Raw genomic sequence first — 21,652 nt, 5'->3', positions numbered from 1 at the left:
TTGCTTCAAAGCTTGCAACGGCGCTCCAGCTTTCTTTTTGATGCCAGGAATTGTCAACTGTACTTGCGGCCGGTGCAGACACCACAATGGGGCTGATAATCGTGCAGCAGACGTGAATTGTGAAGGCAAGTAGGACTGATGTCTTACAGCACTTTTGGCAAATGTTGAATGTGGCCTCCCGTTACAGTACTGATGCTGCAAAACAAGCTAGAAAACGAAAAATGAGATGACCAATGAGAAAAATTAGGCAAAAACAGGAATCGGGAGGAGACGAGGTACGAATTCGGAAAGTTTAGCTCTCCTGAATGTTTTATGTGATCGCTTCAGGGGGTTTTTCAAACCTTCCTTGTTGATTTTTTTTCAAAACCCTTCTTTCTTTTTTTATTTTGCATTTCTTACACGCCAACAAGCATAACTGTCTTTCTAATGAATATTTTTCAGTTATACTTTGTGCAGTTATTTTTTACATAATTGGCTGTGCAGTGAACCTCAAAAAATATAATGTTACGACAATTTTTATGTGGCTACAATTTATGAAAGGGCAAATTCCTGTCAAATAGAACCTTTTTCGGTTATTTCATCGTTACGCTTTCGGGATTCTTCAGATCTCGTTAGTTCTGCTTCAATGCACAGATCAATGTCTCCCTTACGTGGCTACCCAGAATTGTTTTTTTCATGGCAATAGAAATTTATGTTATGAGTGCCGGCGTGACACCCAGATTTGTTGACACCCAACAATTTCTAAAACAAAAAGTATCAACATTTATTTTACGTTATATATAACACTTCGATTTGCCTAAAAAATATGCTATTTCAGATGGAGTAATAATTTGTTGTCTTACTCTTATTCAAATGTTTTCTTTTCAAACGACTTCATACCTTAAGACTTTGCAAGCGCTGCCTTGATCACGTGCGAGACCCAGCCTGGTTTCTCAGTACGGCTATGGTGTTGCGCTGCTAAGCACGAGGTCGCGAGATCGAATCCCGGCCATGGCGGCCGCATTTAGATGGGGACGAAATGCAAAAACATCCACGTACTTGGAGTTAGTTGCACGTTAAAGAGCACCAGGTGGTCAACATTATTTCGGAGTCCCCACTACGGCTTGCCTTATAATCAGATCGTTGTTTTGGCACGTAAAGCCTCATAATTTAATTATTTTTTGGTCACGTGGGAGCAGGACATTGCGACGTTTTGACACTCACATTCGGCTTGCTAGGTCATCAGCTATGCCGCTACATCAGCCTTCACAACGAGTCGCAGCATAGCAGGCGACCGAGGGAGCCGTAGCGACTGTCGAAACCAATCAAAACGTTGCAATGTCGTGCTCCCACATACTGTCTCGTGCCGTCAGGACGCAGTATCCTCCTGTAAACGAAAGTGGCAGTAAAAACCTGTTATATTAAATTATTCACGGCGCTCTGAGGCTTGTCACGATTTTTATTGCGATAGCAATTATATGGACACTCCAAAGCGGATTTCTGCTGTCGCTGTCGCCGTGAGGTTCCGTATGACGTCAACGGCGATGAAATCGTCGCCGATGATAAGTGGTTCTTGAGGGAAAGGGAAAGGTTGGCGCTATCTTCTGCAGCCCTTGAGGGAGCACGGCTCAGCGCCGCGCTCCGGACGCTGTATGTGGGAGTGAAAGGGCGCGAGGGACGCGCGCTTTCACGGGGAGCGAACGCACGTCGGAGAGCAAACGCGCGTTCTGTGCCGTGCTCCCTGGAGGGCTACAGAATTAAGCGTCTCTTTCCTCCTTTACAATCACCATATATAGAGAGCAAACGCGACTTTTTCCGTCGCGCGAGAGGCCGTGGGGGGACGGGAGGGAGGGAGGGAGGGAGGGGAGGCGACGTTTAGCTGCGGCACCAAATGCGTATTTATATAAAAAACGTTGCGAAGCGAGAAGGTGGGTAATATTTCCGACGCAGCTCGACGAGTGTCCCATTCTGATCTTGTCGAAAACCTCCGAGCCGCCCCCAGAGGCACCGGCAACAGTCAGCAACGCCGCGCGCGTTCGGTGCGAACGCGGGCAAAACGCCGACGGCGTCGATAACAGTTTTTCTACGGTTTAGAGGTCTAGGACATTAAATTTAACCTAAGCCCTCTAACTGTCCGCCTCGACTGCAGGAGGACGTAGGTTCAAAACCACGCTGCTGCCGGTTACCCACAACTAGCGCAACACACTGCAGGGGTAATTGGAGATCGCAGGGAGAGGCTTTCGTGGACTTCGTCCGGCAGTGGACATACAGATAGGCTGATGATGATGATGATGACGATCCACCGGTTACACAATGGGCGCAGGCGTAACCTTGGCCCAGCACTCGGCTTTCTTTCGGGGTGAACTGTCCTGAGGGAAGGAGCCTGCACCACATAGTATATACAAGTCCTGTCGCACCCTGAGGTACAACAAAACTCTGCGAATTTCGGGGTCTGGGCTTCTCCAGGTTCGTGTCGTCGTGTCGCCACCCAGTCACCTTCTACGATATCTCGCGAAACAGAAGTTTGCTAAGCCGCACCGGCGTCAAACACATCCATTGTAAACACGGAGGCAGTTGAGGCAAGCAATGGACGCGTCACCACGTGATCAAACATGGCAGCGCCCACGGGATCGCCGCGAAAAGGGTCAATTAGGGAACAAAAGAAGAAAAAGACGGGGAGGTTTTTGCAGCAACTGGATTCGAACTCAATACACCTCCTAGAACCCATGTTCCAGCTGGCGACGCCTGTCTCTCATGCCCGCAGCGGATCCTCAACCTATATGACTGTACGTGGTACCACAGACAGCCACAGCGCAGCGGTACTACGCAGAGAACATTCGGCGAGCGGATGGGTAGTCGCAGCAGGATCCCACGTGGGCAAAGACGCCTCATCAAGCCTCTTCCTGCATAGCCTGCGGTAATATAGCGAACACCGTAAGGGCGCCCGTGGCCTTCGAAATCGCAATTGTGCACCTTTTGCGCAAGTATAGCATTCGCAGAGCAGCCTATGTGCCAACAAAGCTGTCGATTCCAAGCACTTTCAATTCCTTCCTATCTCGGGCATCTTTACGGCACTTCTCCTTCCCCACACTGCTAACCGATGTCAAGAAATCTCTCTGTCTCGGTGCGCCGCGATGTCATTTCGAAGTTCAAGGGTAATGATGGTTTAATGGCATCCCCTTTGAAACGGGGCGGTGGCACATAGTCACCTAGCCTGCTTGATTTAATCAGGTATACTATACATGTTCTTTATCTGGCATTTTTGTATACCTCTCATTAATATTTTTCTTTTTTTCCCCAAAAATCTACCTTGTACCGCTTCCCTGCTTTTTTTCCACCAGCACACTAGTCGTCTCTTGCTTATCTCTACGGCTGATCGCTTGATGTTTCCTTCCAGTTTAAACCCAAGCGATTCTGGAAGTTGTACGTTACCTACGGTTCTCGCTGGGTGAATCCCTTCGGATTCCATTAGGATGTGCTGAGTGGTCTCTGGATCTTTACTGCAGCATACACATGCCTCATCTAGTTCCGAATATTTGCTCCGGTATGTTTTGGTCCTTAGACAACCGGCTCGAGCCTCGAATAGCAAGGCACTGCCCTTTGTGTTATTGTGGGGGCGCGTCCAACAGGGGCGGATCCAGGTTTTTTCTGAGGGGGGGTCAGCTTCCGTCACTGATGATGATGATGATTGTAGCCTTGCTTATTTACAGAAATTCACCGTTTCTGCTCACGACAAACCCGCGTTTTATACGGCTAGAGCAACACCTGTAGCCCGCCGTGGTGGCTCAGTCAGTTCAGGCGTTGCGCTGCTGAGCACGAGATCGCGGGATCGAATCCCGGCTGCGGCGGCCGCATTTCCATGGAGGCGAAATGCAAAAACGCCCGCGTGCTTGCGTTGTAATGCACGTTAAAGAAACCCAGGTGGTCAAAATTAATCCGGAGCCTTCCACTATGGCGTGCCTCATAATCAGAACTGGTTTTGGCACGTGAAACCCCAGAAAGAGGAAGAAGACCTGTAGCGAAGCCAGGTATCGGTTTCTCCGAGACCATAGGAAAAGGACGTTACCCAATACAGCCATGTGCATGGCGGCTGTGCCTGATATATCATACAGGGTGTTCAAAACTAAGTTTTATGGTTTTCTTAAAATTAGGCACTGGGAGGCACGCGAAGACCACCGGTACAAATAAGTTATGTGGCCAGGGGGGAACAAAGTGAGATGATAATTATCGCTGTGAGCAGCCCAATTAATTAAATTGAACAATTACTTTTGTCGGCTGCAGTAAGTGGGTGTGTTTGTATTGAAAACTTAGAGGCAGTCGTGTTTCTACACAGTATCAGTCGGAAGAATTATTCTAGCGTGTCCGTGCTCCGAGATATCCGACTCCAAATTTCAATTGTCGTACTGCGCAGAATTATCGAGTCGACGCGAGAGTGGTTTATGCTTTGTGTTGCTGTGGAAGGGAGGCATTTTGAACATTTTTAGGGCATTGACATCTTGATGGGTGAAGTGTTGTCATGAGATTTGTGCATGACAACACCAAACTTAAAGCGGCAGTCTGAAATATTTGTTAGCATAGCTAAAAAGGTTTCTGCTGTTGATGGTGCAGTTGTTGCTCATGATTTCAATAAAACTTACCATACTTGGAAATCAGCAGTCACTTTATTTGCGTAGCCCAGGCAAGGACCATGCCCGGTCGTCTAGTCACCATTACGCACACGCACTGCCCTCCGGCTTCTCCGCTCGCGTCATTATCTCGGCATGGCAGCTGCCGCCATCTTTACAGGCTGCACGGTCGCGTGTTACGACAGCGGTTACGGGTTCTTAGATTTTTTTTTTTTTTTCATTTCGCCAGCCGTGAGGGGAAGGGGGACAGTTATTATCTTTGCCAATGCCTTCGCCCCGTTGTCAGACTCAACGTCCCACGCAAAAGCCGCGTCACATCAGGGAGGAGCTTTGCGCCGATCCTCACTCTCTTGCAAGTTGCATGCGTAATCGTGCGACCCACAATTAAAATATGGAGTTGGATATCTTGGAGCACAGACATGCTAGAAGAATTCTTCCAAGTGAAACTGTGTAGAAACACGACTGCATCTAACTTTTGAATACAAACATACACACTTACTACAGTCAATAAAAAGTTAATTATTCAATTTTAGTTAATTCGGCTGCTAACCGCAATAATTATCATCTCACTTTGTGTCCCCCTGGCCACATAACTTATTTGCGCAGGTGGTCTTCCCGTGCCTCCCAGTGCCTAATTTTAAGAAAACCATAAAGCTTAATTTTGAACACCCCGTATATCTAGTCTGTATTGTTTCCTAAAATAAAATTTGGGATGATCTGTTGCAGGTTGGTTATAAATTCGTAAGCACGCGTCCGTTTTTGGAGTTCTATTGGGACACCTTGATTTCCTTAAGATCCTTGTGTTCGGCTGAGACACCTTCGTTTGCTTTGGAGGACTAACTCCCCTATTCTCAAACAGCCCTCGACTCGAAGCTCTTCCTCCACTCCACCTTGTTGAGCACAGCGCCGCCTCTCGAGTGATAAAGATGCGACAATTCTAAAGAATTCCCGTGAATGATAGTGAACCTCAGTGACCACTTCTTTGGAGGGATGGCGGTGCTATCTTTCCTCTTGAGTCGAGGTGTTGTGTTGACTAGAGGAACGTTCTTGAATACGGGCGTAACGCCCCGCTCCAACGCGGCAACCACTACGCTGGGTGTTTACGATATGCGAATCACCGCGTATGAAGACTCACGACGCCATCTACAAGAACGATGTGGCGTGTTAGCCGAGAGCGCGAGCCAGCGTCTTCATGTTTTGTTTCCCACTCGACGTCATCCTTTTACAAAAAGTGCGCATCTGCTCCCGTTTCTCTAACCACGCGACGCCATCCTAGACCCGCGCGCTGGCGTTGGCCGCTGACGTCACGCTCCCGCGAGAACGCTTCGCCCCGCTCCGCGAGAACGCCCACTCAAATAAAAGGATCCGGCGGGTTTGAGCCTCCTATTCTTAATGTACGACAATAAAACTGCGAAGTTACAATGAAAAACTTGTAGCGTACGAATGGTACTGTGCTCGTGCTGGATATTGTCAACGTGTAACTGTGATCACAGTTTTAAAAAGTTGTCTATGCGTAGTTCTTAGTTTAGCTGTTAGTTGTTATTATTTATATATAAACACTTCAGCGAGAGATCTCTTTCATTAAGTAGGTTGGTCGCGGAACCGATGACATCCAATGAGGCAACCGATGACACCCCGAGGGGGAACTAAGTTAATCAGGTGCGAAGGCGCTCGCGCGCACATCAGCGTGCTTGGCAAAAGGGACGTCTCCTCGTTCATTCGACGCCACCGACGGGACGAGTCAGGCACGGCCGGCGCCAGGAGGTCCAAGGTGTTCATGAGAAAAATTAACTACGGCAACTTCGCGACACCACACCCCTACGGAATACAACTAAGCTTGTGAGCGAGCTAGCTTTACTTCTACATGGCTGCTACCACTGGTACTCGCGAAAAATACTTTTGAAGAATGCTGGTGACCATATTTTTTTGCGACAGGGCCATCCCCCTGTCAGCGAGGGGGCGATGCAGAAATCTGAGGGGGGGGGGGGGGGGGTCAGGACATCCGGACATCCCCCCTGGATCCGCGCCTGGCGTCCCCAACCAACACCACCTAGCACCTAGGTCCAAGCCGAGCCAGCCAGCTCCTCCAGCTCTCCGACCCAGCTCAGGCAGGCGAACGCTGGCAGGACGTCAGGCCGCAGCCGCTACCAGGACCGCACCCTACGCTGCTGCTCTCAACATTGGCAATTGCCTCGGCCACCCATCAACTAATACGCCCGTTTGCTAGGAGCTTGTGCCCAGTTTACCGGTGACACTTTCAGCCTTCTTGAGTGTAGAAGCGGGTCACATCCGAGCCGAAGGATCGGCAGCGGTCAAGTGGTGGCTGGCGGCGTTCCATTCTCCCTGGTAACGGCTTGAAGTGGCAACGGCACTTGAGGTGTGGTGGAGAACTTCGTATATTATCTGTTCCATATTATGATGCCCGTGCACTCTGCTTGGACCTTGAGTCCACACTATCTAATAAATAAAAATAAATAAATAAATAATGTAAAGGAGTGTTCAGCAAACTTGTCCAAGTGATGGAAACAGGCAGATAGTAAAAAGCATTTATTTCTCGGCACCAGCAACATCAGTGCTTCGCGTTGCAGCTGTTTCGTTCAAAAACGGCGCTCTTGACCGCTGCGCCCCACCCGACTTTCTTCCCGTTTCTCCAAGGAAGGCCCCGAGGCAGCCGACAGCCTGGCAACAGCGGCGAGTCCACGCTTGCGCTCGTCAAAAGTGCCAACGGGTAAGTTTGCGGCTGCTGTCTGCTACGCGAGCGAAGAGAAAGTGCTTGCATTTAAACTACCTTATTAGCAGGTATCGCATATCGCGTGGCATTTCGTTTGTAAAGCTCTGCTTCTTATCGGCAAATTGCGTCGTCACACACGTTACCTCCCGAGTTCGGTTTCACGTCGTCTTTGAATAGACCCTTTCACCACGCACTGAAAAGAAACGGCCGGAGGCCGATAGAACTCTTTGGAAAGCACTTTTATCCCCTTATTTGTAAAATACAGGCGTCGTTTAATTCTGAACTCTTTTTTGCTGTTTAACTGAACGTGACGGAGCTTGTAGGCGCTGAAAGTCGGCAGTTATAACTCCACGCCGGCGCCGTTGCAAGCAGCCCGTCTCGTTAGGTCGTGGACGTCGCTTTTAAAAATAACGCCGTTGGCGACGCAGGACTTTTGCTGAGTTTGAGGCGTGGTTTGAGGTTTAGGTATTCCACCTTCGCCGCGCGCCTTCAATGACATATCGCTCTGAGAGAACCGCGCCTTCTTTTTCAAATGCGATATCGCCCAGATTTTCATCGGCTGATTTGCGCTTGTTTGACTTCTCGCCGACGTATCAGTGGCTAGAGCGCTCTAGCTGTGGCTTTTGACGTGTCCTTTTACACCGGTTTGTGAGAGACCGCGCGACGGGTCACTCCGCCGCTCGCCTTGACTCGTCGGGAGACGAACGGCGAGCGATGATGTGGCGTTATTGGAAGGAGCAGCATCTTTCTATTTCTTTTTTTTTTTTTTTTCGTAGCCTTCGTTCGCCTTCAGCTCGATCGTTCCATCACAGTTGCGCGTGGGATATGTTTGGAGCTCGGCTCCGCTATATTTAGACGACTGACGTTCTCTCTCGCCCGCTTATTCCTATTTACATCCTCTTGCTTTAGTAGTATTGTTCTTTGTATGTATACTCATTCGCTGGTCGCGCTGTTAGAAGAATTTACTGTGAATGCGGCCAATTAATAAATAAGCGCGGTATATTCCGTTCAAGCATGTCTGTGAAGGTAGTTAATGAATAAGTTGTAAATATTGCCTCAACTATTCACTCAAAGCATTGCTTGAATAGTTTGTTGCAAAGGACAGCTATTGCTTCAATGGTTATCTTTTCTTATCTCACAGTGTGTCACATTGATAAAGGTTCGTACAGAAATGCATGTGTACTTAGGTTTCGGCGCACATTGAAAGATCCCAAGGGGTGAAAACTTATCTCTCAAAATTAAGGTGGTCAACGCCATTCGCTACGAAATATCTCATATAGCTCGTATGTTAACCCCAACCAGTCACTTAAGTATAAACTGATAAGACATTATCACAGCTGCGGGAATTCTGTGTTCGAACAGGTTATAATTGCATTCCAATGCTGCTTTTATTGTTTCTTTGGTGTCCAGCATACGTGTACATTTTTTGTTATTTTTTTGGCCCAGTTGTCTGGGATGCATTCGTGTTCTCATCATTATTCTCTTGTCACTTTGTTCTGATATCTCGGAGTGCAGCATACTTCTTGCTTTCCTTTCAATCTGACCTATTTTATTTTTCTGTCTCGAAAGCATTAAAAGGACACTGAGGGCAAAGATTACATCTGGTGAGAGTGACACATTGCTCTTTTGGAACTCGCTTGGAATTTGTTGACAAGTGATGAATCACTATAGCAGAGAAGGTTGAAGGTCTTGGCTGAACTTACTCAAGCTGTTTGTGCGATGATGCAAAAACTCCAGGAGGTCACAATTAAATCCGAGCTCTCCATTACAGTGCCCCTCATTAATGATGTGTCACTTTGGGATATTGAACCTCAATAACTTGAAATTTGACTGCCAAATGTCCCAAAGCTTCACGTATTTGCAGATTCAAGTGGTTTCTTCTGCCTTGACGAGACTGCAAAAGTAGTATTAACTGAGTTGAACTTCGTTTCTTTCTTTCTTTTTTTTTTTTCAACAGAATAAAGGTTCTGTAAGAATTGTGTGGCTTAACATGCTGTGAAGTAGGGTATGATAAAGGCCGTAGTATAGGGCTTGCGATTAATTTTGACAAGTTGGGTTTCCTAATCTTCCTTTAATATCTTCAGCAAGATGTTCCTGTTATGATCTGCAACATCACGGGGGAGTTACTTTGCGTAATTTTTAAAATACTGTGTCACATTTGATTTTTCTGTAGTAGACTGCATACAACTTCCGCATCAATTGTGCAACCTCTAAAAGAAGTATGGAAGTATGTGCTAGTTGCTTCACATTCGTTTTGAATGGAATTCTGTGCAGTAGACAGTATGCAGAAAAAGAAAGGCACAACACAAAGCAATGACACCTGCAAGTCGCAAGTCATGCATCATTTGGCTACGATAAACTTTGTTGATTGCAAATGCCAGCACTTCTGTGTTGCGTGTTTGTTCTCCTCTGTGTCCATCTAGTGGGCTGAACTCGTCCGCCGAAAGTGAGCTCTAGACATTGCTTGGGCTACCAAGTGTAACTGAGGACAGTGCAAGTATATTGTGCCAACTGCGTGTGGCTATGTGAGCTCAGTTTGGAGCCAACGTCATAGCTCAGTGACTGTGATGTTCACCTCGTGAGCACGACGTTGTGGGTTTGATTTTCATTCATGATGGTAATGTTTAAAGGTCAACTGCTACAAAATTTTCGACCAAAGCCTAATTTACGATAGAATACAAAAATTGACATTTGTAAGATGAGCGCAAACAGAATGAAAAGCTAGCAAAAGTAGCTGTTTTTGATACCGGAACTGCAAAAAAAAAAAAAAAAAACTCGCCATTACTGCTTGCCTCTGAGACAAGGCAGTGCCCACGGCACGCTGAAAAATCTTGGAGGCGGCATGCTGGGATTTACGTCGCAGTGACAGCCACCAGGTGTATGTCTCATCTTCTTAGGTGCTGTTTAAACTCTTCTAACGAGAAAGCGATGCAATTACCAGCCCTGCTGCTTTGCCAAGATTGCTTCAGTGGTATATACTACTCATTTATAACAAATTTAGCCATAGTGAAATTTCGTTGCAGTTGGCATTTAAAAGCGGGCAGAATGCAAAAACACTTGTATGCTGGTCTTTGTCTGCATGTCAAAAAAATCGCAGGTCGTCAAAATCAATCCAGGGCCCTCCTCCCCTCCTTCCCATCAAATATGCTACCTCCTTAAGCTGTTGAGGATGTTAAACTCGATCATATTTTGGCAGTTTTCGGGCCTGCACCTCTGCACAGACTCGTGAGAAAATGCTCATTTAGAACATGTCGAAGCAAATTGCAGATGCACACGGGCGTGTATTGAAAGGCTGATAAGAGCTGCTGAAGGGCAGCTCTTATTTGCCGCTCTTCTGTCTGTCTGTTGAAATAAGACAGAAATAAGATGAACAATTGATGCACAAGATACATGTGAGAACAGCTATGTGCCAGGTGCTTGTGGGCTAATGAACAATACAATGGAAAGCTTGACTGCCTACCCTGTCACTGTTCTGATGCCCCCCACTGCAGGCAGTAGGAGACCTGTCACAAGCGTGCTGCCATGGCGTCTCTGGTGATGCGCTACTCGCTAGGTCTGTGTCTGCTCCACCTCTCGCTGACCATTGCCATCCCCAGGGAGGAACACCGCAAGATCCACACACCCAAGGTGCGCGCTCTTTCGAACCTGCTTGAGGTGTTGCACACTGCTGAGTTTGAGGTCACAGGTTCAATCACAGGCTACGGCGGCTGTATTTCGGTGGGAGTGAAGTGCAAATACACATGCGTACTTAAATTTAGATGCATGTTGAAGAAGCCCAGATGGTCAAAGTTAATCCCGCATCCCCCACTACGGCATACCTCATAATCAGATCGTGTTTTTCAAACCTTTATTTCCAACACCAAAATGGCGTTGAGACACAGCCAAAAAAATATGCATAAACTCCACTGGAGTTGTCTGAGTATGCGCAAGCATTGTGCCACTTGCTCATCTCCATGCAGCCCGTTGTCATCGATCTTATCAAACTTGATCTGACCAGTATAAACCCTTATCCCAGCCCTTACCCTTATGCCAGCCTATATAGGTACATTGTATGTTTAGTGAAAATTCTATTAATCCCCTATTCTGGTAATATAAGAAAGAAGTTGATAGCTACATGCAGCATGCTATCATAATTGTAGTCAAATCTCCATAATTCGAACTCGAAGGAGCCTGAACATTTGTTAGAATTAAATCAAGTTCGAATTAAGGAAGCTCATTGAATGGAGGACTTAAATGCGGCATTGTGTTTGTTGGCTCATGTGCACATAGTGAACACAGTGATGTCTGGAAGTGTGGCTAATTTTTGGCATGCCACGTTATGGCACTCGCAAAACAGGAGACAGTAACAGCAGCCGGAGCGCGATTGCACTGCCAGGTCGGAGGCGCCGCAGCATGGGTTATACTGCTGACAGCATGATCAGCAGTGCGGTATGTTCGAATTAACTGTCACCAACACTCATGCTTTCAATTGCCTGGCGTTTTCGCACACTGAAATGCACATAATTTCAACATGACTTCAGTGTCAGAATAACCGCAAGTTGGAATTAAGTATGTTCGAATTTACAAGATTCCATCCACTGTTACTTAAGCAGTTTATATTTGCATATAGTTAATGCAAGTGGTTGTGCTGAAATGGCTGATATTTGTGTGTAATACGCTGTTATATGTGGCATCATTGTTATTGGTGTACATGAGACCTGGCGTAGTCGCTTAGTGGCTTCGACATTGCGCTGCTAAGCACAACGTTGTGGGATCAGATCCGAGCCATGGTGGCTGCATTTTGATGGGTGCAAAATGCAAAAATGCCTGTGTTTGTATTCAGTGCATGGTAAAGAACCCTAGAGGGTCAAGATTAATCTGAGGTCTCCAACTACAGCGTGCCTCATGGTCAGATTTTGGTTTGGCATGTAATACCTCAGGAATAATTTTAATTGGCTTACACAAGATCATTAATTACACAACCAATATGGATATATTAATACATCAAATATATAAGCTATCACTGTTGCGAGTACTTGGGTAACCTATATAGATTGTAAAGCAGTGAACATGCACTATAATTCCCAGTGTATATTGTACACAGCTGTAATTTTTTACTTGGTAAAAAATGGTACCAAGTAACAAGAGTGCTTTATTGTAGCACTTGGGAAGCATCTTTTATTAATATTCCTCAAGTGTGCCGTTGTCGATGCAGTGTTTCTCATAGAAGAGTTAATTTCATACAATGATTAGCACGTAAAAAAATTCTATAGTACAGTGGAACCGCACTAGCGTGAATTCACTGAAGCTGTAGTGGCAAGTTTATATGCAGTAATCTGAAATCCCCATTGTGGCTACAGTTAACCGTAATGTGCGCAATTTACTCACTGTTTAAAATATAGATACTTATCACATAATTGCTAGGGTGCAATTATCTTGCTTTAAATATATGTTGCGCAGTGTACACAGTGCCTACATGTAAATTTGCTGATTACTAAGTTGCACTTGGTGATAGTTGTCAGACCTAGGCATGTGTTTGTGTCATTTTTGTATGGATTCTTTCCGCATGCACACACATGCAGCCCTTGAGTGATGAGCCACACTACAAAGAGGACCCAGAGGGGGGCGAGTCTGAGCATAACCCTGAGTATGACCATGAGGCCTTTCTTGGGGAAGACACGGCCAAGACATTTGACCAGCTCTCGCCGGCTGAGAGCAAGGAACGGCTGCTGAAGATTGTTGACAAGATTGACAAGGACAACGTGAGTAGCCTTTGTTTTATTTTCTGTGATCACAGATTGTACCATATTTTTCTACATGTAACCCGTACCCCCAATTACAACATCTCGAAAGGAAAGTAGTCAGCGCGTATAACCCTCACATATAGCTGCACACAACGATGCTCAAATCTTTATAAAACAGTTTCGCGGATGCACGACTCTTCCATGTTATATCTTCGGCCAGCAGTTCTGCCCTCCACCTCTTCGGCGACGCTGGTAACCTTCTGCTACGCTGTAAAGGACTGCCGTCAAGCGCTGCTCTCGTGATCCGAGTTCTGGTTCGCCGGCACCACGGGCTGATTGCTAACCCAATGAAAACGTAATATGATGGTCTGAAAGGAGTACGAATAGGGCTGACCATGAAAGAGGGAAGAGGGACCGTCAACACTCTGGGTTGGGGTTTCTTAGGAGTTAAACTTTAGATGGGGAAAAACATTGCCTTGGTTCATGTCAGTGCCGCATGCGCTGCTGTGAAGCCACACCATGAGGTGAAATTTCAATTTAATCCGCACCCAGACATTACTGTTAAATTTTCCGAATTTTTTATATTATACGCGTGAAAATGTGGTAGTTGGGAGTGCTTACACCTTATACTGGACATGTCTGCATTCAAGCATTGGTGATACACGTTGGTCTGATATTGGGAAAGAAAAAAATGTCGCAGTTTCAACCGAAACGCGAAGCACCAATTGCGATAGCAAATTAGCAGAGAGCTATACGGAGTAAAAATAGTAGTTTTATCAGCTGTATAAACTTGGACATGCAACAGCACCAGCAAAACGCAGAACTGTTGTCGACGCCGTCGGCGTTTTGCCCGCGTTCGCACCAAACGCGCGGTGGCGTTGGGGGCTGTTGCCGGTGCCTCTGGTGGCGGCTTGGAGGTTTTCAACGAGATCAGAACGGGACACTCGTCGAGCAGCGTCGGAAGTCTTTACCACCTTGTCGCCTCGCAACGTTTTTATATAAATACGCATTTGGTGCCGCAGCTAAACGTTGCCTCCCTTCCGTCCCCCCACGGCCTTTCGGGCGGCAGAAGAAGCAGCGTTTGCTCACCGCCGTGCGTTCGCTCCCCATGAAAGCGCGTGCCCTTCGCGCGCTTTCACTTGCACATACAGCATACGCCATGTGGCGACGTTTTTATCGCCGTTGGACTCTATACGGAACCTCACGGCGACGGCAGAAATCCGCTGGCAGTGTCCATATAATTGCTATCGCAATAATAAAAAATGGAAAGAAGGCTTGTGAGGCTATTGCAGTATTAGAAGGCCAACTTCTTGAAACTTGAAAATTTGAGGTTTACTGTGTAATGTCCAATAAATTGTAATGTCAGTGCTCATTATATCATACTTTGAATGCACTTATTCAGTGTATATAACCCACCTTGCAACAGTAATAATAAGTATGTCGATATGTGTCACGCTAAAGCCCTTTGCAAAATGTAGATTTCAGAATGTATGTGCAGATATGCATACTCCTAACAGTGGGGCATAGTAAAATGAACGCTTATTGATGAATGTGGCCTACATGCAACACACCAGGAAAAAAATTTCTTTTGGTATTGAGGACGCAGTTTCTGGCTAAATGTCTTGGACAAGACTGAATGACAGACAGTAAGCATGATTCGTTGGTTTAGAGCAGGAACATGAGAAGAGGAAGGAGAAGCTTGGCACGAGACTTGCTTTCTTTTGAAAGCATGCTCAGAGGAGACAGACCGATTCGAGATCTCCAGCTGCAGTAGTTTTACACACGAGATGTAAAGAAAACGAAGTGTGCATCTGTGGTTCACATGTGACAAGCGCTTTCTGTAAAAATTTCAAACAAAGCCTTCGATGGTTTGGGGTGAAGCCCACTTCAAGTTTCCTGCCAGTGATTTCTGTCCTCTTGCTAAAAAAAGTTTCCGCGAAATATTTTTGTTTCGCTGATTAAGCTTATTCTTTATGTGTTTTACACATTTAAATAGAAAATAAACGATTTTTTTTCCGGATATCTTATGTGCCATCAATAAAGGGTTAAGAAGTCATCATTGTCATTCCTTTTTAATCATTTGAAGTTGTCTTGGCATCAGCCTACCTGCCAGCATCATTGGGACTCGTATCTGTGGCATCCAGCTTAGCAGTGACTGTGCATGACTTGCAGGATGGCTACGTGACGCAGCAGGAGCTCGAGGAGTGGATCCGGCACACGCAGAAGCGTTACATCCGTGATGACGTTGACAAGCAGTGGAAGGTTTACAACCCCCAGGAGAGCAACCGTGTCAGCTGGGAGGAGTACCGTAACATTACATACGGAGCGGAAGGTACGAAAAGATCAGTCGGTGCTTGCAGATTTCAGGGTGTGAGACGTGTGCGGGTGGAGGTGCAGTATAAGTTTTCTAGATTCTAGATTCTGTAATAGAAGAGTTACAATTCATCCTATGGATGTGATATGTTGGAATTGATCTACGGTTGTATCGATACAAACATGTGTGAAGCACTGCGTAATGCAGGAGGCATAGTATCGACGTTCGTGCTCAAATCACACATCGCTAGAGTTGCTGCATATTCTTTCACAGGGAGCCAGGCTACACGAAGGCCTGCCATTTTGTTCACACAACGTTGTGCGAACCACACACGTCAGATTTGTAGGAGCCAAGCTTGTTGCGACACGAGTGATCATCGTCAACCAACATGGTCAATCTGCTTTACCATGGACACTCGAGGAACACTCTATTACAAACTACGTGTATGCGAGCTGTGGTAGTTGCTCGACTTCTGAATGAATAGAAATAACCTCTTGCACGTGCTGAGAAAACGAGATCCTTCGGCGGCGGCATCTGTCAAAACACACACTAAACAGCAATTATGAACTAGTACAAAATACAGAAGAAAGAAGAGTTTGTTTATTGTGCAGTTATGGAACTGAAAGAAAGAAAAACAAAACATACTGATTTCGGAAGTGCAACTCTGCTTCCTGTAGGAGCACTTACAGTAACTCTACACACATCACTGCAGCGACACGCCACCAGTGTCTCACATTGCACACACCCCACCGTTTAGTACATTGTTCCCAGCATCCTTCACAGGCTCCCCCTGTGGTCTCTCCTGTGACTTGTCATGTGTGCAAATACGTGGAACAGTATCTCGTGTAATTTGTCACCGACGTTGATAAACTGCATCAGCACGCCACTGCCAATTAGACAGTATGTAGTACTCGGTAGCACAAGTATTGGCCATTTTACGAGGTTAGATGCGCCTGCAGCAATACAACATGCACGCGTGCACACACACATGCATGCATAGAAGAGTTGGAACGCACGAGCACTGAAGAAACAGAGCAGAAACATACACACACATAAAATAAACTGAAGCTAACACACCCTTTTGTCCACATTGGAAGATGTAGAATTGCTTCACCTTGTTTCAGCATAACACACGTTTTCTTCATTATATCATGTCGTGACCTCCTTTAATTCAAGCCACTGGATATTTCGCTGAATTTTGTCGATCCCATTAGGGTAGAATTAATGGATATAATCTGTATTACAGTACCATTAGGATGCCACAAATTTTGACAAGGATATTGGGCAAGGTGCTGAGTATATGACCATACCATGCCTGCTGCAACATTAGGCTGGCATCCTTGAAAAGGCACTTAGAATGAGGGAAGAAGCTAAGCAGACAGAACACATGCACCGTAGCCTGTCTCCCTTAACGTTGTGCCCCGTTCTGAGCACCTTTTCAAAGATGAAGCAGTATCAAGTCGTCCAGATTGCTACTGTTATCAATGTGATGTTGTCAACTTGAAAACAGATGTCAGGATGGTCAGGCCAGAAGGGAAGCAATTGTATTGCATAACAGCTCCTAGGGCACGGAGGAGGATTATTTAGGAGTAGAAACTCCCGTCAGCACGGGCGACCAGATAACGTCACGTTAGTATGCGCCGACGGGGGCGCATGCAGTTGCGGCGCGTCGTGCAAGCAGCAGCAAAAAAAAAAAAGAAACTGAAGCTCGGCGGTAGTGTGTACCGGTGGGCTGCTCAGGCGCGTTCACTTCGGCGGCACCTGTGTCTCCCGCTCAAAGCAGACGACACGAGCATTCACTTCAGCGTGCACGCTGTAACATTGTATTTGGGCGCTTTTAAGTCAATCAGCAACTGTTCTTGTCAGTGTCTGTTCGAGGGCCGTAATACTAACAGCGCTGATACGTGCAGTGTGCCGTTGTTCGGAATTTATTAGCCTAAGATGGGATGCAGGTGGGACGTGTGAGTGCCCGCAGTAGAACTTGTCAGGCGTGCGGCCGAACGGGAGCAATGCGCGCGGCCGGTTGCCTTGGCAACCAAATCGGCAATAATTTCTTTCTCGGCCACCAGGTGCCACCAGCATGATAGTGGCTCCGCGAGCTTGTGACATTTCCGGGTGCCCCAACTGGTGGAGTTTCCACTTCTAAAGGTTTCTTGCTCTGGTTTCTTGCTATCAAGGGATACTCCTGATATGGAATGTGCTGTTTCATGGTCCAGTATCACCACCAAACACTTATAAAGATATTGAAACGCCAAGAATATTCCATTGTAAGGACCAATAATTCTTATAACTGGGTTGCATGAAAAAACAAGGAGAAAAGGGGGGACACACATCAAAACATTTCAATTAGATAGAAACAAGTATCACTATACTCGTGTGTAACAATGAGCAGTCGCGGCACTGAAAGCGTGTTTTATGGTGAAATGAACTGCTTAATACAATGTTTCCATGCTGCACTATTGGTGATAACAATTAAATATGGCTACTGGGTGTCTGCTTTGACAGAAAAAGAAATGTGAAATCCGGCAAAAAAAAAAAAAGAAGAAATGCGAGTCGTTGCGCACCTTGCCGTATCGTGTGCTTCTCTCCCGTCTTCCTTCCACCTCTCCGAAACATGAGTTGACTGTGTCGGCGAGGGTGGCCGTCAGGGCTACCGGCCCAGTGGACACAGGTTTCAGAGGGGTGGAAAGGAGACAGGAGAGTGGCACATGGTTGCGCAGCTTTAGATGGGACAGCTCGCATTTTTTTTTTCTTTCTTTCTTTGGCGCAGATACCCAGTAGCCAAATTTATTTGTTACAACCAATAGCACGGCATGGGAACATTGAAGTAAACGGTTTATTTAATCATAGGACACAGACAAAAGTTGTCAGTGCCATGGCTGCTCAATGTTATATCCAATATAGTGTTAAAACCGGTATTGTTATAAGTGGGTTGTCTTCTTGCAATAGCAAAAAGACAATGCTGCCACTGGATGTATCAAGAATCGACTGAACTTTAATCTCCTCATGGGTGCTTGTGCTCGCGCTGCTCTGCCACGCTTTGTCACAGTACAACAGCGCTGCCACACTGCCTTAGACTTCTTTCTTATGATGTGTTACGAAAAGTGCAAGACTCTTGCTTTTCTTGCAGGAAGCGATGCTGATGACTCGGACTCTGACTCAGATGGGGGTGCCATGAGCTTTCAGGACATGGTGCGTCGGGACAAGCGGCGCTGGGACCGTGCCGACAAGGATGGTGACGGCCACCTTAACAAGGATGAGTTTGGCGACTTCTTGCATCCTGAGGAGAGTGAGGACATGAAGGGTGTCGTCGTTGAAGAGACCATGGAAGACATTGACAAGGACAAGGATGGAAAGATCTCCCTCGACGAGTACATTGGTAGGTCCATTTCTCTATTCTTCCCGTCATTAAAAAATATCCAATTGTACTTTGGTTGTTTACTCATGTGAGACGTAAAATGCAATCACGCTCACCACTCACAATCAACATTGAAGCATTTACCACATCTTTAGTCACGGATCAAATCAGTCCAAGCATTTGACGGTGCATAGTAGGACCTTTTGAGATAGCTTTTGGCTTTTGTGGTTATGAAGTTGGCATGAGCGACCGAATTTGAGGCCAGATGTTTGTGATAGGCAGTAAAATCTCATTGACCGAGATTTTACAGAACCTAGGACCAAGCATGGGGGGGGGGGGGCCTTGGAGATGGGCTTTCGTTACACCGAGAGAAGCTGTCACTGGACCTCTTCGATTTGGACACCCTCTATTATTCAGTTGGAAAAGAAAAGAATTGAGAAATATTTGCTACATGAACACGCCTTTACTTTGTGACTATCTACTTGTGTAGATTAACTTGTTTGTATGTTTGCTTCCAAAACCTCTTGTAAATTTTTTTTTCCTGTGCGCAAAGCATATTATGTGTGGATGTTTTCTAGCACAAATCTAGAGACCTTGCATTTTCTTAATTGCACAACAGGGTGCTGCATCATCACATACCTAATCAGGTGAAGGGTGGTAATTTTCAAAAAAAAGTGCAATTGCAGTCACCCGGGCAGCAAAGAGCATGTCACTGTTCGTAGTGACACAAGTCAGCCAGTTGAGCCTTAGCAGGCAACATGCATTCAAGACACTTCAACAAATTTTTGTTCTTGACTGCTTTAATATGTCTGCGACATCGCACAAACACAAAGAATGTGCAGAGATATAACGAGACAACAAGTGTGCCGCAAAGGGGGCACTTCTGATGATGCAACAGGCCATACTCACTTCAGCTTTATTGTGAAAGAAACAAGCAAAATATTCTCCCAGATGGGGTATTAAACTGAACCCACCATGAAATGCTACTTCTGTATGAAATATGAGCAAAAGTCAGCTAGCGGCATAGCTGCAAGAGTTGTGTATACCTGGCGGTCCTACTTATCCGTTTCAGTATACAGTAGACTTCCGTTAATTTGGTTCCGGTTAATTGGATTTTTTTGGTTAATTTGATCCTGATTGGAAGTTCTGGTCGGCACCCATACATTTCTATGGGCCAAAACTTCCGTTATTTTAGTCTCAAAACTGGCCTTCGCCAAAAAATTCAAGCTTAACTGGCCAGCTTCACCGCAATACAGCATTGTTATGCGGTGAAGCATATCAAGAATGGAAAGGGGCCACTGTCACGGGACATAGTATGCGTTTCTTAATTATATAGGGTTGCTCGCGCTTTCTCCGGTCACGATACGAGCACTTAGATGGCTAATAAGCATACTGGCAGCCACTCAGAGCTTGTACTGTGACGGGAGATGGCCAGCGCCTGCGCATGTGTAAATTAAGGAACATGTGCTATGTCCCGTAACCAGGGGCGGATCCAGGTTTTTTCTGAGGGGGGGGTCAGCTTCTGTCAATGATGATGATGATGATAGTAGCCTTTCTCATTTACCGAAATGCACCGTTTCTGCTCACGATAAACCCGCGTTTTATACGGCTAGAGCAACACCTGTAGCCCGCCGTGGTGGCTCAGTCAGCTCAGGTGTTGCGCTGCTGAGCACGAGATCGCGGGATCGAATCCCGGCCGCGGCGGCGGCATTTCGATGGAGGCGAAATGCAAAAACGCCCGTGTGCTTGCGTTGTAGTGTACGTTTAAGAACACCAGGTTGGCAGAATTAATCCGGAGCCTTCCACTACGGCGTGTCTCATAATCAGAACTGGTTTTGGCACGTAAAACCCCAGAAAGAGGAAGAAGCCCTATAGCGAAGCCAGGTATCGGTTTCTCCGAGCATAAAGGAAAAGGACGTTACCCAATACAGCCTTGTGCTTGGCGGCTGTGCCTGATAATACAGGGTGTTCAAAACTAAGATTTATGGTTTTCTTAAAATTAGGCACTGGGAGGCACGCAAAGACCACCTGTGCAAATAAGTTATGTGGCCAGGCGGGCACAAAGTGAGAGGATAATTATAGCTGTGAGCAGCCGAATTCACTTAAGTTAAACAATTATTTTTTTGTTGACTCCAGTAAGTGGGTATGTTTGTATTGAAAACTTGGAGACAGTAGTGTTTCTACACAGTATCGGTCGGAAGAATTATTCTAGCGTGTTCGTGCTCCGAGATATCCGACTCCAAATTTCTATTGTCGTACTGCGAAGAGTTATGGAATCGACGCGGGAGTGGTTTATGCTTTGCGGTTCTGTGGAAGGGAGGCATTTTGAACGTCTTTAGGGCATTGACATCCTGATGGGTGAAGTGTTGTCATGAGATTCGTGCATGACAACATCAAACTTAAAACGGTAGTATATATGAAATATTCGTTAGCATAGCTAAAAAGGTTTCTGTTGTTGATGGTGTAGTTGTTGCTTTTTATTTCAATAAAACTTACAATACTTGGAAATCAGCAGTCACTTTATTTGCGTAGCCCAGGAAATGACCATGCCCGGTCGTCTAGTCACCATTACGCACGCGCATTGCCCTCCGGCTTCTCCGCTCACGCCATTATCTCGGCATGGCAGCTGCCGCCAGCTTTACAGGCTGCGCGGTCGCGTGTTAAGACAGCGGTTACGGGTTCTTCGATTTCTTTTATATCGCCAGCCGTCAGGGGAAGGGGGACAGTTATTATCTTTGCCAATGCCTCCGCCGCGTTGTCAGACTAAATGCCGCACCCAACAGCCGCGTCACATCATGGAGGAGCTTTGCGCCAATCCTCACTCTCTTGCATGCGTAATCATGCGAACGACAATTAAAATTTGGAGTTGGATATCTTGGAGAATAGACATGCTAGAAGAATTCTATCAAGTGAAACTGTGTA

The 21,652-nt window shown here is 46.2% G+C and overlaps 1 protein-coding gene across 3 annotated transcripts in view; it reads left to right on the top strand.

Moving 5' to 3' along the window:
• The first annotated feature begins 7,266 nt into the window (after positions 1-7,266).
• LOC119450737 (calumenin-B) overlaps positions 7,267-21,652 on the top strand; it is a 28,966-nt gene continuing 14,580 nt past the window's right edge. Inside the window, exons 1-5 of one of the 3 annotated variants that reach the window (XM_037714251.2) lie at positions 7,267-7,332; positions 10,827-10,962; positions 12,897-13,076; positions 15,231-15,390; positions 18,503-18,751. In XM_037714251.2, the coding sequence (XP_037570179.1) occupies positions 10,858-10,962; positions 12,897-13,076; positions 15,231-15,390; positions 18,503-18,751 (694 nt within the window). In that variant the 5' untranslated portion in view covers positions 7,267-7,332; positions 10,827-10,857. Of the gene's footprint in view, positions 7,404-8,916; positions 8,940-10,826; positions 10,963-12,896; positions 13,077-15,230; positions 15,391-18,502; positions 18,752-21,652 lie in introns of those variants that run through there. The other 2 variants (XM_049666177.1, XM_049666176.1) reach the window with 2 other exon arrangements.

The sequence above is a fragment of the Dermacentor silvarum genome, chromosome 4 (genome assembly GCF_013339745.2).
Source record: "Dermacentor silvarum isolate Dsil-2018 chromosome 4, BIME_Dsil_1.4, whole genome shotgun sequence".
In the NCBI taxonomy this organism is placed as follows: Eukaryota; Metazoa; Arthropoda; class Arachnida; order Ixodida; family Ixodidae; genus Dermacentor; species Dermacentor silvarum.
Note: the sequence above shows the minus strand (reverse complement) of the source record. Positions and strands in the feature narration are given on the sequence as shown.